This window comes from Canis aureus, chromosome 6 (assembly GCF_053574225.1).
Source record: "Canis aureus isolate CA01 chromosome 6, VMU_Caureus_v.1.0, whole genome shotgun sequence".
NCBI lineage: Eukaryota > Metazoa > Chordata > Mammalia > Carnivora > Canidae > Canis > Canis aureus.
The window spans coordinates 59426841-59441266 of NC_135616.1; the positions used below are offsets into that span (position 1 = coordinate 59426841).

The 14426-nt window shown below is 40.6% G+C and overlaps 1 protein-coding gene across 3 annotated transcripts in view; it reads right to left on the reverse strand.

The window, feature by feature from the left end:
* Positions 1-7605: 7605 nt before the first annotated feature.
* LOC144316199 (quinone oxidoreductase-like protein 2) overlaps positions 7606-14426 on the reverse strand; it is a 44395-nt gene continuing 37574 nt past the window's right edge. For all 3 annotated transcript variants that reach the window (XM_077901804.1, XM_077901801.1, XM_077901803.1), the window contains one exon: positions 7606-7811. In XM_077901804.1, the coding sequence (XP_077757930.1) occupies positions 7743-7811 (69 nt within the window). In that variant the 3' untranslated portion in view covers positions 7606-7742. The remainder of the gene's footprint in view (positions 7812-14426) is intronic.

Here is a 14426-nt window from a genome sequence, read left to right on the forward strand (position 1 = left end):
ATCTTACTACCCAAAACATCCAAAGGAGAAAGATGCTTAAAGTTCTCCTTACCTATGATTTATCGTTACTTCTCCACCTTCAGAGAGGAAAAGGGGGTGAAAGAAGAGCAATCTGCCCACTGTCCCCTTCCCTCAAGGACGAGGGATTGTCCCTGCCCTCTGAGTTCTTCCTTTCTGAGCTGGGAAACACTGCTCCCTAATGAGGCCCGATTCAGGAAGGACAAGGTGAAGGGCAACCCACCTAAAGGAAATGGAATTGGCAATGCAACAATAAAAGTGGAAATTCTCATGCCCATATGAATATGTTTACCAACCATAAAACACTTTCACAGACATCCCTTCAGCTGAATCTCTCACAATAGTTAGGCAGGTTTCAATGTTGATATTACCTTTTTTTTCTTTTTGCAGATTAGGAAACTGAGGTACAAAAAAAAAAGAAGTGACTCCCTGGGGTCAGAGAGGTAAGACTTGCAGCCAGGCCAGCTGAGCTCCAATTCTATGCTCTATCCTCTCTGGCACATCCACTCAGGAATCTTGATCTGGACAAGGACGCTAGATGGGTACAGGAAAACTTCATGGCCATGCTCTATGGTGCCATCCTCCAAGATCAGGGAGATTTACCCAGTTGTTTGGTTTTTTTTTTTTTTAAGATTTCATTTATTTATTTGAGAGAGAGGGCAGGAGTAGAGGGAGAGGGAGAAGCAGGCTCCCCGCTGAGCAGAGAAACCAACTCAGGGTTCCATCCTGAGACCATGACCTGAGCTGGAAGGAAGACGCTTAACCAACTGAGCCACCCAGGCGCCGCCCAAATTGTTTTAATTTCATTTTATAATCTCCTATGAATCCATCTTCCAATACACATCTTTCTCTTATGTTTGATTTTGATCCTAGCAATCTTTAAGAGTAGTAAGTTCCATATGTGTACTATTCCTATGTAACAAAGTGCTATTTTTACTTTGCCCTAAAACTATTTCTTTAAAATGATAAAGTTGTCCCTAGCTCAGGGATTTAATAAGTTCATATTTTTATCCTATGATTTTCATTATTTTAAAAATTTCAATCATCTTCCCCTCTCAGCCTGTGTCTTTCCAGAATGAAGAGCCCTAATTCTTTTATCATCCCTCACAAAAGAACCCTTTCTACCCTCTGGATCAATTTAGGTGTCCTTCTCTAGACCTTGTCTGCTTCTGTATGTCTTTGAGGTACATCAGATCATCGGGCGTGCATCACTTTGTCCATTATTCTATATAAAAGAGCACAATGACTTCAGCTAAAATAGAGTGTAGAAATATTTGAGAGATGCTTTTAAAAAAATCAAACCATTCCTTTGCTCCCTGTCAGCCCAACAAATGCTGAAAAAAGATACATTTTGCTTCAATTCTGAAATGAATTTGAACACACAGGTACTAGACAACCTCCCAATCTGTTAGGAGAACGACAATTCACAAAGTGCTTTCACATACATGATCTTATTTGACCATCACATGAACCATGCAAGGTAGAAAAAACATATCATGATCTTCATTTTTGACATGGTAAGATTGTAAAGATGAGTCTAGCACAAAGTCAAGCCGCTGGAATCAGAGCCTGAGTCACTGGTCCTCCGTTGAGAGAATGATGCTTTATCCACTGTGCAAGACAGCCTTCCTGATAACCTCTTGTGATTTATGTTAAATCACCAAACTATCCCTCTCAAACTAACTCTCTTTCAGTGGTCCACCATGCAGTCACGAAATACTCTACAGTCCTACTGAGAGGAAGGATGGTTGCAGTTGGTCTGGACCCTCTTCCCTTCTCTCTCCATGCTGCCTCTACAATCTCATCACAGGCACCAATAGTACCTCCACCCAAATGACACCCAAATTTGTATCTGAGAGGCCACACCTTTCTTCCGAACACTGAGCAGCTACATAAAATTGCATAGTTGACATATGGATGTCTCAGTATGTACAAAACCTCATCTTCTGACCTTATCACATCCTCTGCCACTGCCAAAACCCAATTCTCTTCTGATGTTTTTCATCTCAAATACCTATCTGGGAAGCTAGGAATCATCTTGACATTTCCTCCCTCTGTCCTCCACCAATCCTGTCTATATCCAATCTAATACCAAGTTCTTCCACTTTCACTTTCTGCAGAGCTCTCTATCCTTCCATTTCTTTCCTTCCCCTCATCAGCACCTTAGTCCCAGATAGCCTCCTCTTCCATTTGGACTTTTATGGATTCTTAGCTGGTCTGTTCCTCTCCAATACTCTCTCCCCACCATAGCCCCAGGAGGATTCTTCCAAAATGCTGTGTTGGTCATGCCACTCCTACCCCACCCCTGCTTAGAGCACTTCATGGCATCACATTTTTTTAAGGTCAGGGCACAAACCCATAACTGGCTCACAGGTCTCTGCCCTATCTGGGCCTGCCGACAGCCTCATCTCATAACACCTGCTTCCTTTTCTCCCATTCCAGCCCCACTCCCCTTCTGTCTGCCCCTCTCACTCACAGGCTTTCATTTGCCACATGGCTGGCCCTACAAGATTCTTCCCTGCCTACTTAAATTCCTAGAATTAAATGTTCTAGAAGCCTCCATCTTCAGACAGTCTCAAGGGTTTTTCCTTTTTTTTTGTTTTTTTGTTTTTTGATTTTTATTTATTTATGATAGCCACACAGAGAGAGAGAGAGGCAGAGACACAGGCAGAGGGAGAAGCAGGCTCCATGCACCGGGAGCCCGATGTGGGATTCGATCCTGGTTCTCCAGGATCGCGCCCTGGGCCAAAGGCAGGCGCTAAACCGCTGCGCCACCCAGGGATCCCTCAAGGGTTTTTCCTCAGAGAAACCTTTCTTGACCTCTTTGAGTTACATTCCCTCATTATACTGTATAGGGCACTAATTTGACATGGCTTTGTGGTTTTAATTAATGTCTGTCTCCTCTACTAGATTTGTAAACTTCTGTTCACCATCATATATGCCCTGTGCTGTGCTAAGCTTGGCACATAGAGGCACAACCATGTTTATTACATCAAGGTGAATAAATGAATAAGACCACTAAGGAAATGGTTGCATAAATATACATCCTCATTATGGAACACTAAGCAGCTGTTAAAAAGAATGAGACATCTGGGCAGCCCCGGTAGTGCAGTGGTTCAGTGCCGCCTGCAGTCCAGGGTGTGATCCTGGAGACCTGAGATCGAGTCCCACATCAGTCTCCCTGCATGGAGCCTGCTTCTCCCTCTGCCTGTGTCTCTGCCTCTCTATCTATCTCTCTCTCTGTGTGTCTCTAATAAATAAATTAAATCTTAAAAAAAAAAAGAATGAGACATTTATATTTACTAATATGGAATGACGTTCATGGCATATTACTGATTAAAAGCCGTACATTACACAACACTGTGCATACTATGACCAGTTATTTTTTAAATCTATGTATGCCTTTATTTTAAAAACAACAACAGGGGCACCTGGGTGGCTCAGCCAGTTGAGCATCTGCCTTCAGCTCAGGTCATGATCCCAGGGTCCTGGGATCGAATCCCACATTGGTCTCCCTGCTCAGCAGGGGCCTGTTTCTCCCTTTCCCTCTGCCCTTCCTCCCTGCTCATATTCTCTCTCTTTCTAATTAATTAATTAATTAAAACAAAAAAACCTCTGGGTGCACCTAGGTGGCACTTAGTCAACTAAGAGCATCTGCCTCTTAGTTTCGGCTCAGGTCATGATTTCAGGGTCATGAAATCAAGCCCCACATCAGGCTCCACATTCAGTGTGAAGTCTATTTGGGATTCTCTCTCCTTCTCCTGCTGCCCCTCCCTATCCCAAACTTGAGCTCTCGCTCTCTCAAATAAATAGATAAATAAATTCTAAAAAGAAAAAAACTACCTCTGTATGTATGCATAAGTGTGTATGTGTTTAAAGGGCCTGCAAGACCAGTGGGAAACTGCTATAAGAGAATGAGAATAAGACAAGCTAGAGAAAAACAGAATAATTTCTATTCATAAACTGCTTGCTGCTTTGACATTTTTCATGTCATGATTTTAACAATACCATTTTTAAAAATGAGACAATTCACTAAAGTTTAGGAAACAGTTTCTAGTTACAGCAAAAAATAATAATAAAAACAATAATAATCACTTTGTATGTGATTCCTCAATAATAGCAAAGTTCCAGAAGCCAGCATACTTGCAGAACAGAGCTTCAATCCAGCAATAAGCTGTGGCAAAGATGCCAAAGGAAGAGAATAATGAGACATGCCAGCATTTGTTTGCTTAATTTGCTTCCCTTCACATGACTTTCATAAACAATAAATATTTTGAAAAATCACTGCTTAGTGGTTCACTTAAACAATCTGAGAAACAAAGTAAGTGAAAGAAATAAGAGTGTACATTTTCCTGAGTTTAATTTTTTGGTGAATACAAGTGGTTATGTGAGGACACCTTTATTTCTCTTCACTTGCTAAATAACAAATCTTTTTGGTCTTTGCCATAGCTCCAAAGACAAGATAGCTTCCTAAAGCCACAACCTATGTGGCTTTAGGAGCAAGGGCAAATATACTGGCAATGTATAGACAAGATGAATCCATGGCTAATAGCACAAAACCTCACTCGGGTTGTTGAGAGAAGTGCTTGCAGGTGGACAGACCCACAGTTAGTGAAAAAGAAGAGGTAGGTGCGTGGGAGTGATTTCTCCAGCAGCCAGCCTGCAAGGAAGAGCTGGGGAGTCTGTGAATATAGAATAAGTGCTGTCACTTGGAGCCGCATTGATTCTTTTTTCAGACTAATGGCTCAGATGGTGGAAAAACCAAACGATGACTAAAATATGAGTCAAATGCTTTCAAATCAAATCATTCCAATGAAGCAGGAATATGGCAAGCAGAGAGCAGGTCATTAGAGGTTCTAACCAATACTTGTTAAAACCGATGAAATTCACTCACCTTAATGATTGCCTCTTTCAATCTAAGTCATTTTGACATTAGTGGGCTGAGGACAATCGATCTTTATTGCTAGTGACACCAACTGATCAGCTCTGAACAGAGGGAAAGGTAGCTCCTGGCTGTGCTTGTGCACTTGTCCCAATCCTGATTTGTCTCCCTTTTCTCCTGGGGTCTGTCCAGCATGTCTTCAATTATCCCAAAGGATGTCAGGAAATTTTTAAATTGGCCTCAGAGTTGGTGTCTCGATATTTTTGAAAACCAACTTTCATTTAAATACAAAATAGCTCATTTTAAGAAGAAGTAAGGTTGGGGGGAAGCATACGGAGAGGCTTATCATTAAATGGAACCTCAGGGCACACAGCTCCCAGAAGGTGTGGAAGAGGCGCAGCATGGGCTCTGACCCTCACAGAAGTACCACATGGCCCACAAGAGACCCAAGGGGGCTTTCCCCTCTCCCTCCTTCTGCTACTTTCTGAGTTTCAAATTCTTTCCCCAAAATGTTCACTCCTTATTTTACAATTCAATTTTTCCAGAAGCTTTTTTGGTGAGATCCTGAGAAGACAAGTGTTTCCAAATGGCCTGAGGTACTTCTCAGAAAACAAAGCCTCTTACCACATTTATTGGAATAAGACGTCATGAAGAATAAGTAAAAGTACACCTATCCCTGTAGATGTGTCAGGTATCTCTTTTATCACCATCCCACCACTCTTGTTTTTTGGGAATATCACTCACAGGGTAGGAGGAGTAGAGAACAAAGTTTGGCATCAACAAATGTAGAGGACTTCACCCCATAGACCAGAGACTGTGAGCAGAGACTGGAGCTTATTTCAGCCTAAGCTGGACACTCTATTCACACTCTCTGTTCTCTTCCCTGAATGTATTCATTTAGGTGTGACGGTAATATGTTGTGGGTTTGGTGTTTTTTTTACATTTTTATTGTGGTAAAACATACATAAAATTTTTTAAATAACCATTTTAACCATTTTTCTTTTTTTTTATTTATTTTTTTTAATTTTTATTTATTTATAATAGTCACACAGAGAGAGAGAGGCAGAGACACAGGCAGAGGGAGAAGCAGGCTCCATGCACCGGGAGCCCGACGTGGGACTCGATCCCGGGTCTCCAGGATCGCGCCCTGGGCCAAAGGCAGGCGCCAAACCGCTGCGCCACCCAGGGATCCCAACCATTTTTCAATGTATAGTTCAATGACATTAAGTACATTCACATTGTCATGCAACCATCACCACCATCCATCTCAAAAACTTTTGTCTTCCCAAACTGAAACTCTGTACTCACTAAATAATGACTCCCCATTTTTCGCCCACCCTACCCCCAGGCTCTGGCAACCACTATTCTACTTTGTATCTCTAGAAATTTGACTCTTCTCAGTACTTCCTGTGAGTGGAATCAAACCATATTCATCCTTTTGTGACTGGCTTATGTCACTTAGCATAGTGTCTTCAATGTTCATCCATGTTGTAGCATGGATCAGAATGTCCTTTCTTTTAAAGACCAGATAATATTCCATTGTTTAGCTATTCCACATTCGTTATACCCATTCCTCTGGGATGGACATTTGGCTTGTTACCAAGTAATGTATTCTTAACTTATTCCCACAATTTAGATTTGTATATAATTTAAAATTAATTCAATTTATTGAGTGTTTAATAAGGGTAACTCACTGTGCTAGGTATTGTGGGAGATACAAAGGTGAGTCAGACACAGTACCTACTCTCGAGGAACTTAACGCTACATTGGGAGAGGAGAAAAAGAAGGAAAAGTGACTAGCATTTGCTAATAGATTACCACACACCAGGTACTTTGCCCAATCACTGCATGTGTGGCTCATGGCAACATTATGAGGTAGATACTGTAATATCTACTTTCCAGTGAGAAAATGAAGGCTCGTGGAGCTTCGGTAACCACCTCTGAAGTGGTGAGACTGGGATTCAAACCCACATCTTAGATACAGAATCCTGTGTTCATTCTATTAGACCAGCTGCTCCTTTTGGTGCAACACAGAATGTGACAAATCCTGAGAGAAAAGCTACAGGAAGGTGGAAGGGAAGAATTGAGCACCCTCTTGAGGCGACAGGCCAGCCTTGGAGGACAGGAGGGCTTATGTTTGACAACGTTAAGGAAGAAGAGGAAACCGCCTGAGCAGAGCAAAGGAGGATTGGCAGGAATCTCTGTAAGTGTGTACAGAGAGGCCGAGGTGTTGTGTGACATAAGGCTGCGAGACAGAGCAGGCACAATCAAGGGCATAAAGAAAGGCTAGCTCGAAGAGTCTGAACTCCACCATGTAGACAATGGGAAACCATTGCAGGTTTTGAGTCAAAAAACAGTCACAGCTGTCCTTTGGGAAGGTCACCATGGCAACAATGTATAACAAAGATGGAGGAGTGGGGCAGTAGTTTAAAGCCAGTTAGGAAGCTACTGGAATTAGCAAATGAGACATAATTAGGCAGAATGGGAAAGAGGATATGGATGTGAGAGATTCTCTTAGAGGTTGGGATGACAGAACCTGGCCATTGATGCATTATGAACCGGATGACCATACAGCCTGCTTTGTCTGGGACCCTGGCTTCCCTGGTTTAATTACAAATAGCATCCTTTCACATTCAGACATCCAAGTTAGGACAATAAAGGATATGTCACACTAATTACAAGGAATAAGAAAACAGAATCAAAGGTGACTCTAAAAGACTTTGAACCTGGATTAATAAGGAAAGTGGTTAACACCTTTAGAAACACAGGAGGGAAATGAGGTTTTTTGGAAAGATGATAAATTTGGATTTGGACATGCTGAGTTTGCTGCTGAGGCGAGGATTCATTTAAGAGAGATAAGCACCTTGCCCGTGGATTTGCGCTGTATCACATGAAGGAAGGCATCATTGACCTAAAAAATTAAAAAAAAAAAAGTGGTCACACTCGCATATTGCAATAAACATTTATTGGTAGTCTGAATCTTAAAATAGTTAAATATTAAGATGTGTCTCCAATGAACTATATACAGCTAACTATGCAATACTAACTAAATAATTAATCACCACAAACTCAAAGGAAAACAATAATATTTACGAATAACCCAACCTCAGAATTTTTCGGTCTAAAGTATAATTTTCAATGATGTCAGATAAATGGCAGCAGGTAAAAAGCCTCCAAGGCCTGTCCATAATCTTTTGCAATATTTCTTTGTCTTCTAGTTTTTGAAAGAATGCAGCCACTGCCAGAAAAATCAATAGTTTAATATTTTACAACTTTTATCTTTTTATTAAAATTGTCCTGTTTCCAATGTAACTGAAGTTGCAATCTATCTCAAATCCTATTTTTTAGAAGAATAATGTTATAAAACATAAATTAAGAAACAGCCGCAGTAATCAAGACAGTGTGATACTGGCAAAAGAATAGATAAACAGATCAATGGAACAGATTAGAGTCCAAAAATAGACCCATACAAATATAGGCAACTGATCCTTAACAAAAGAGCAAAGGGAATTCAGTGGAGAAAAGAAAGCCTTCTCAAGAAATGTTGCTAGAACTACCGGACCTCCACATGTAAAAAAGAAGAAGAAGAAGGAGAAGGAGAAGGAGAAGGAGAAGGAGAAGGAGAAGGAGAAGGAGAAGGAGAAGGAGAAGGAGAAGGAGAAGGAGAAGGAGAAGGAGAAGGAGAAGGAGAAGAAGAAGAAGAAGAAGAAGAAGAAGAAGAAGAAGAAGAAGAAGAATCAAGACACTATACATCTTTCACAAAAGTTAACTTAAAATTAATCCTACACCTAAATGTAAAAGGCAAATCTATAAAACTTCCAGGGGAAAAAAGTCCAAGGCACCTTGGATCTGACACTGAGCACCAAAGCATGAACCATAAAAGAAAAATTGTTTAAGGTGGACATCATAAAATTACAAACTTCTGTCTGCGAAACACACTTGGGAAAATGAGAAGACCAGCTACAGCCTGGGAGAAAAAATCTTTGTAAAATGCTTGTCTAATCAAGAACTTGTATCTAAAATATACAAAGAATTCTTCAAACTCAACAATAAGATGGGTTCCCTAGCTGGTTCAGTCAATGAATGTGCAGCTCTTGATCTCAGAGTTGTAAGTTCGAGCCCCACGTTGGGTGTGGGAATGACTTCAAAATAAAATATTAAAAAAAAAACCCTCAACAACAACAACAACAAAAAAAAAAAACAATTAAAAAGCAGCAAAAAATCTGAACAGACAACTGATCAATTAAAGACAGATGGTAAAAAGCACATGAAAAGATGTTAAACATCGTAGGTCATTAGAGCAATGCACAGTAGAACAAGATACACACCTATCAGAAGAGCTAAAATCCAGAGCACTGACAGCACAAGATGCTGGCAAGGATGTGGAACAATAGGAACTTTTCATTCATTGCTGGTGGGAATACAACATGGTACAACCACTCTGAAGGACCGGTTGGTAGCTTCTTACAAGGTTAAACATAATCTTACCATGGGATCCAGCAATCACATTCCTAGGTAATAGATTGAAAACTTATGTCCACACAAAAACCTGCACACAAATATTTACAGCACCTTTATTCAAGATTGTCAAAGCTCGGGAGCAACTGAGATTAATGAGAATGAGTAAACAAACTATGGTACATCCAGGCAATGGGATATTATTCCATGATAAGAAGAAATGAGCTATCAAGCCACGAAAAAACATGGGAGAACCTTAAGTGCATACTGTTAAGTAAAAGAAGCCGGTCGGAAAAGGATACATACTATATGATTCCAACCATATGACATTCTGGAAAAGCCAAAGCTATAGAGACGGTAAGATCAGGGGCCTTCAAGGGTCAGGGTAGAGAGCAGGGGTGAAAACGTGGTGCCCAAGGGATCCTTTAGAGCACTGAAGCTATTCCGTATGATACTGTAATGATGGATACATGACATACATTTGTTTTGGTAAAACCTATACCACTATACAGCACAAAGAGGAAACCCTAATGTAAACTGTGGACTTAGAGTTAATAATTATGTATCACTATTGGTTTGTCAATTATAGCAAATATACCACACCAGTGCAAGATGTTAACACTAGTGGAAACTGGGTGGTAGGAGAAGAAATACATGAGAATGCTCTTTACTTTCTGTTGAATTTTTCTGTAAACCTAAAACTGCTGAAAAAGTAAAGTCTCTTGATTCTTTTTTTTTAAGATTTTATTTATTCATGAGAGACACAGAGAGAGAGGCAGAGCCATAAGCAGAGGGAGAAGCAGGCTCCCTATGAGGAGCCCCATGTGGGACTTGATCCCAGGACCCCAAGATCACACCCTTAGCCAAAGGCAGATGCTCAACCACTGAGCCAACCAAGTGCCCCAAATCTCCAGATTCTTAATAAGTAATAAATGCAAAAAAATAAAATTGGAAAAAGAAAAGAATGGAGGAAAATAGAAGTGTCATTATTTGCATACGACATAATAATCTACGTAGAAAAACTAGTCAGGGATCCCTGGGTGGCGCAGCGGTTTGGCGCCTGCCTTTGGCACAGGGCGCGATCCTGGAGACCCAGGATCGAATCCCACGTCGGGCTCCCGGTGCATGGAGCCTGCTTCTCCCTCTGCCTATGTCTCTGCCTCTCTCTCTCTCTCTCTCTCTCTCTCTGTGTGTGACTATCATAAATAAATAAAAATTTAAAAAAAAAAAAAAAAAAAAAAGAAAAACTAGTCAAAGCACAGACAAGTAAATAAGAAAAGTCAGCAAGATTGTGAGGGATGAGATCAACTAACAAAAATTACTGACATTTCTCTGTATCGAATATAATCAACCAGGAAATATAACAGAAATAAAATAGTACTCTCCAAGGCAACATAAACAATAAAGTACTTATAATTAACATAACTAAGAATGATCCACAAGACTTTATGGAGAAAAACTTTAAGATTTAAAAACTTGAAAAGATAAATATCAATATATCCCTGCTCACAAATGAAACAACCTAACATTGCAAAAATATCAATATCCTCCCCCAAATTAATCTATAAAGTCAATGCAATTCCATTCTAAATTTTAGCCAGATATTTTTTAGGAACTAAATAAATCTATTCCAAAATTTATCTAAAAGGATAAAGATTCCCAAAGAGCTAAATCAAATTTAAAAAACAACTGTGCTAGAAGAGTGACCCTTCCAGATATTAAAATATACTTCAAAGCTACAAAGATAAAAACAGTATGATACTATTATAGGAACAGAAATCTGAACCAAGGAAATAGAAAAGAAAGCAGAGTGTATCTGGGAACCTGAAATAAGATGGAGGTAGCACCACATGAATCAATGGAGAAACAATGAACTACTGGTCCAGGAAAACTTGCTCACTACAAGGAGAAAAATAAAACTTGGTTACCTGATTTATATCCAATACAGAGGTGAATTCAGATGGATTAAATCCTTAAGTGTGAAATAAAAGTATAAAGTTAGTAGAGAGGGGTGCCTGGGTGGCTCAGTCTGTTAGGCAGACTCTTGATTTCAGCTCAGGTCATGATCTCAGGGTCCTGGGATCAAGCCCTGCGTTGGGCTCCATGCTCAGCAGGGAGCCTGCTTATGATTCTCTCTCCCTCTATCCCTCCCTCCACTCATGCACTCAATCTCTCCCTCTCTAAAATAAAGCAATATTTAAAATAGAGATTAAGGGGATCCCTGGGTGGCGCAGCGGTTTGGCGCCTGCCTTTGGCCCAGGGCGCGATCCTGGAGACCCGGGATCGAATCCCACGTCGGGCTCCCGGTGCATGGAGCCTGCTTCTCACTCTGCCTGTGTCTCTGCCTCTCTCTCTCTCTCTGTGTGTGTGACTATCATAAATAAATAAAGAAAAAAATATTTAAAATAGAGATGAAGATCACTCTGCACCCAGATATGACAGGACTTTTTAAACATGTCCCAAATAGCACTAACCCACAAGACAAAATATCGATGTGTTTGATTACATTAAATATAGACAAAGGTGACAGAGAAATGACAAATTTGGAAGGACAGACTTTTGCAAAGTCACAAACTAACATCTAGAACCTTGCTACTCTTGGGCAGTTCAAGGACCATAGGCTTCTGCGTCATCTAGGAGCTTATTAGAAATGCACAATCTGGAGTCCCCACCCACCTTTACCGAATCATAATCTGCATCTTAACATGATCCCCAGGTGATTCACATGCCCAGTAAAATTTGAGAACTACAGATCATAAAGGAACTTCTGCAAACTAGAAAGGGACAGGAAGCCCTGTAGAAAACTGCATGAAGGGCTTAAGTTGCTAAACCTGAATGTTTACCAAATCTTACATTGATTAGAAATCAGGGAAATGCGAATTAAAATCACAAGATGCCACTTTATGCCTATTAGTTTGGAAAAAATTAGAAAGTAGGACAATGCTACATAGCAACAGGGTGGCAAAAAAAGAATCCACGTGCACTGCTGGCACGGGCATAAACTGGTCAAGTCAGCCTGGAGAGCAGTTTGCTGTCAAATTAAGTATTCATACATCCTGTGACCCAACAACCCTACTCCTGGGAAAATACTCCCAAAGCAACTTTGCACAAGTCCTGACTGTGAGCCTGTGAATTAGAGTGCTGATTATGGCGGCAGGGAATCAGGTCAACCCCAGAGTACATCACTAGGAAGCAGATCTGTAAACTACGGCAGGTGCACACCCCAGTCTCCAATGCAGCAGTGAGACGCAATGAACTGGATACAGCACCAGCTGCACAGGTGGATCTTAAAAAGACAGCACTGAGTGAGAAATGAAGAAACAGAATAAGGCCTACAGCACAACCCTATGCTGTTAAATCATTTGTGTAGCTTGAAAATCAATTAGCACACAAAAACATTATGTTTTACAAGGAAATATAAATCCAAGGGTATTTACCAAACACATCATAGAGAACAAGTTGGAGGGGAGGAAGAAGTGCAGAGGGTGGTAGTGGGCAGTGAGAATAAAGGGAAGAAGTCAATACAGACCTCCAGAAATACACACGCGTAAAAACAAAGGTCCAGCAATGCAAATGTGCTTTGAAATGAGGAATATGAATAACCAACCCTCCCCACTTGAAATCCTTCCCCAGAAAAGCATAGAAAAAGGTAACCAAATAAAAATAAACAGAGAAACCAATCAGTCAATCAAAGAAATCAATTCTCTGCAGCATGAAATCTCTGGTTTCAAAAACATCTATCTTGCGGGTCTTTGTACCTTACAGAGACCTTTCCAATCCATGTAAATTAGACACACTCCAAGGAGGTGAAAGAGGTCTGAGACACATGGTTTGAAACACGCGTCCCTGCCCTGTCGATCACAATCACTCAGAGGCACAGCTCCAGGTGACTCACAGCCGCATCTTTCCCTGTCAGGTAGAAGCCACTTGTTCCCAGAGATCTGTCACAGCCCAAAGACAGAAAACACTTGGAAAGCAACCATGATTCAAGATAGTGACACTTCTTTTACCCGGCATCCTAGAGAAATAAGGAATCTCCTAGATATAAATCTTCACATAAAAAAAGTTGTCCCTTTAAATGGTAGAGCTTACTTTTTAAACATTTTGCATGTAAATATTTATAAAAATGTAGCACACATTTACCTAACTTCTTTGGAGGGTAATATTGGTGGGAAGCATAAACTTTTTGTTCCATCATTTGGGAATCTCATAATTTTGAACATCCGTGATTCTCCCTCCTGCTTTTCAGGTGTTCTGTTATTTTTTTTTTCTTTTTCTTTTTTTTTTTTTTTTTTTTGTTCTGTTATTTCTATGTCCATTTGCCACTTCCACTGTGACTGTAGATGCTTCTAAAAATAACCCAACTCTGTCCCCTTTCTACCTTGTGGTTTGTATCTGGGCTGGGAAAACAACCAGTGGCCCTAAGGACTGGATGTTTAATAAGTGTGATAAGGCTCTGAGTGAGAAACTGAGAAGGAAAATGCAGGGCATTAGACCAGAGTCTTTCGAAAGCTAATTCAGATGCCTGGGGACATTTTGCTCCTGTTTTCTACAGGCTGTGCCACGGAGAAAGAAGCTGCTCCATACTGCTCCCCAGAGGCATCCAGAGACTGGTTTCCAGAACCCTCCCTCGCAGTGGGTGAAGCTATAATTAAATTTGTCTCTGGAGATATGCAACCCAGAATATGAGGACGGGTGAGGATATTGCTTTTGTTTTAGGTGCCGCTGCTGGAATTTTTAATTACCTTATCAAGCAGGAATAATCAGAGTAAGCTATGGCTCCCTAAATATATCGTGCTGATTCACGCCTCCTTAGAAACCAGCTCTTCCCCCTATCATAACCCTGTCCTGAGAGCTTCCCGACAAAACAAAGGAATTCCTTAAGTCTTAGTTTTTATTGACTGGCATCCAGAATGTACCCAGTGAATGTTGATAAATAAAACAAACTCATGAATGAATGAATATACCTGGGACTGAGTGGGATTGTTTTTAAAAGGTAAAAATGTTTTGTTAGTGATACACAGTCACAGTTGAATTATATTCATCACGTCACTGCTTGAATACCAGT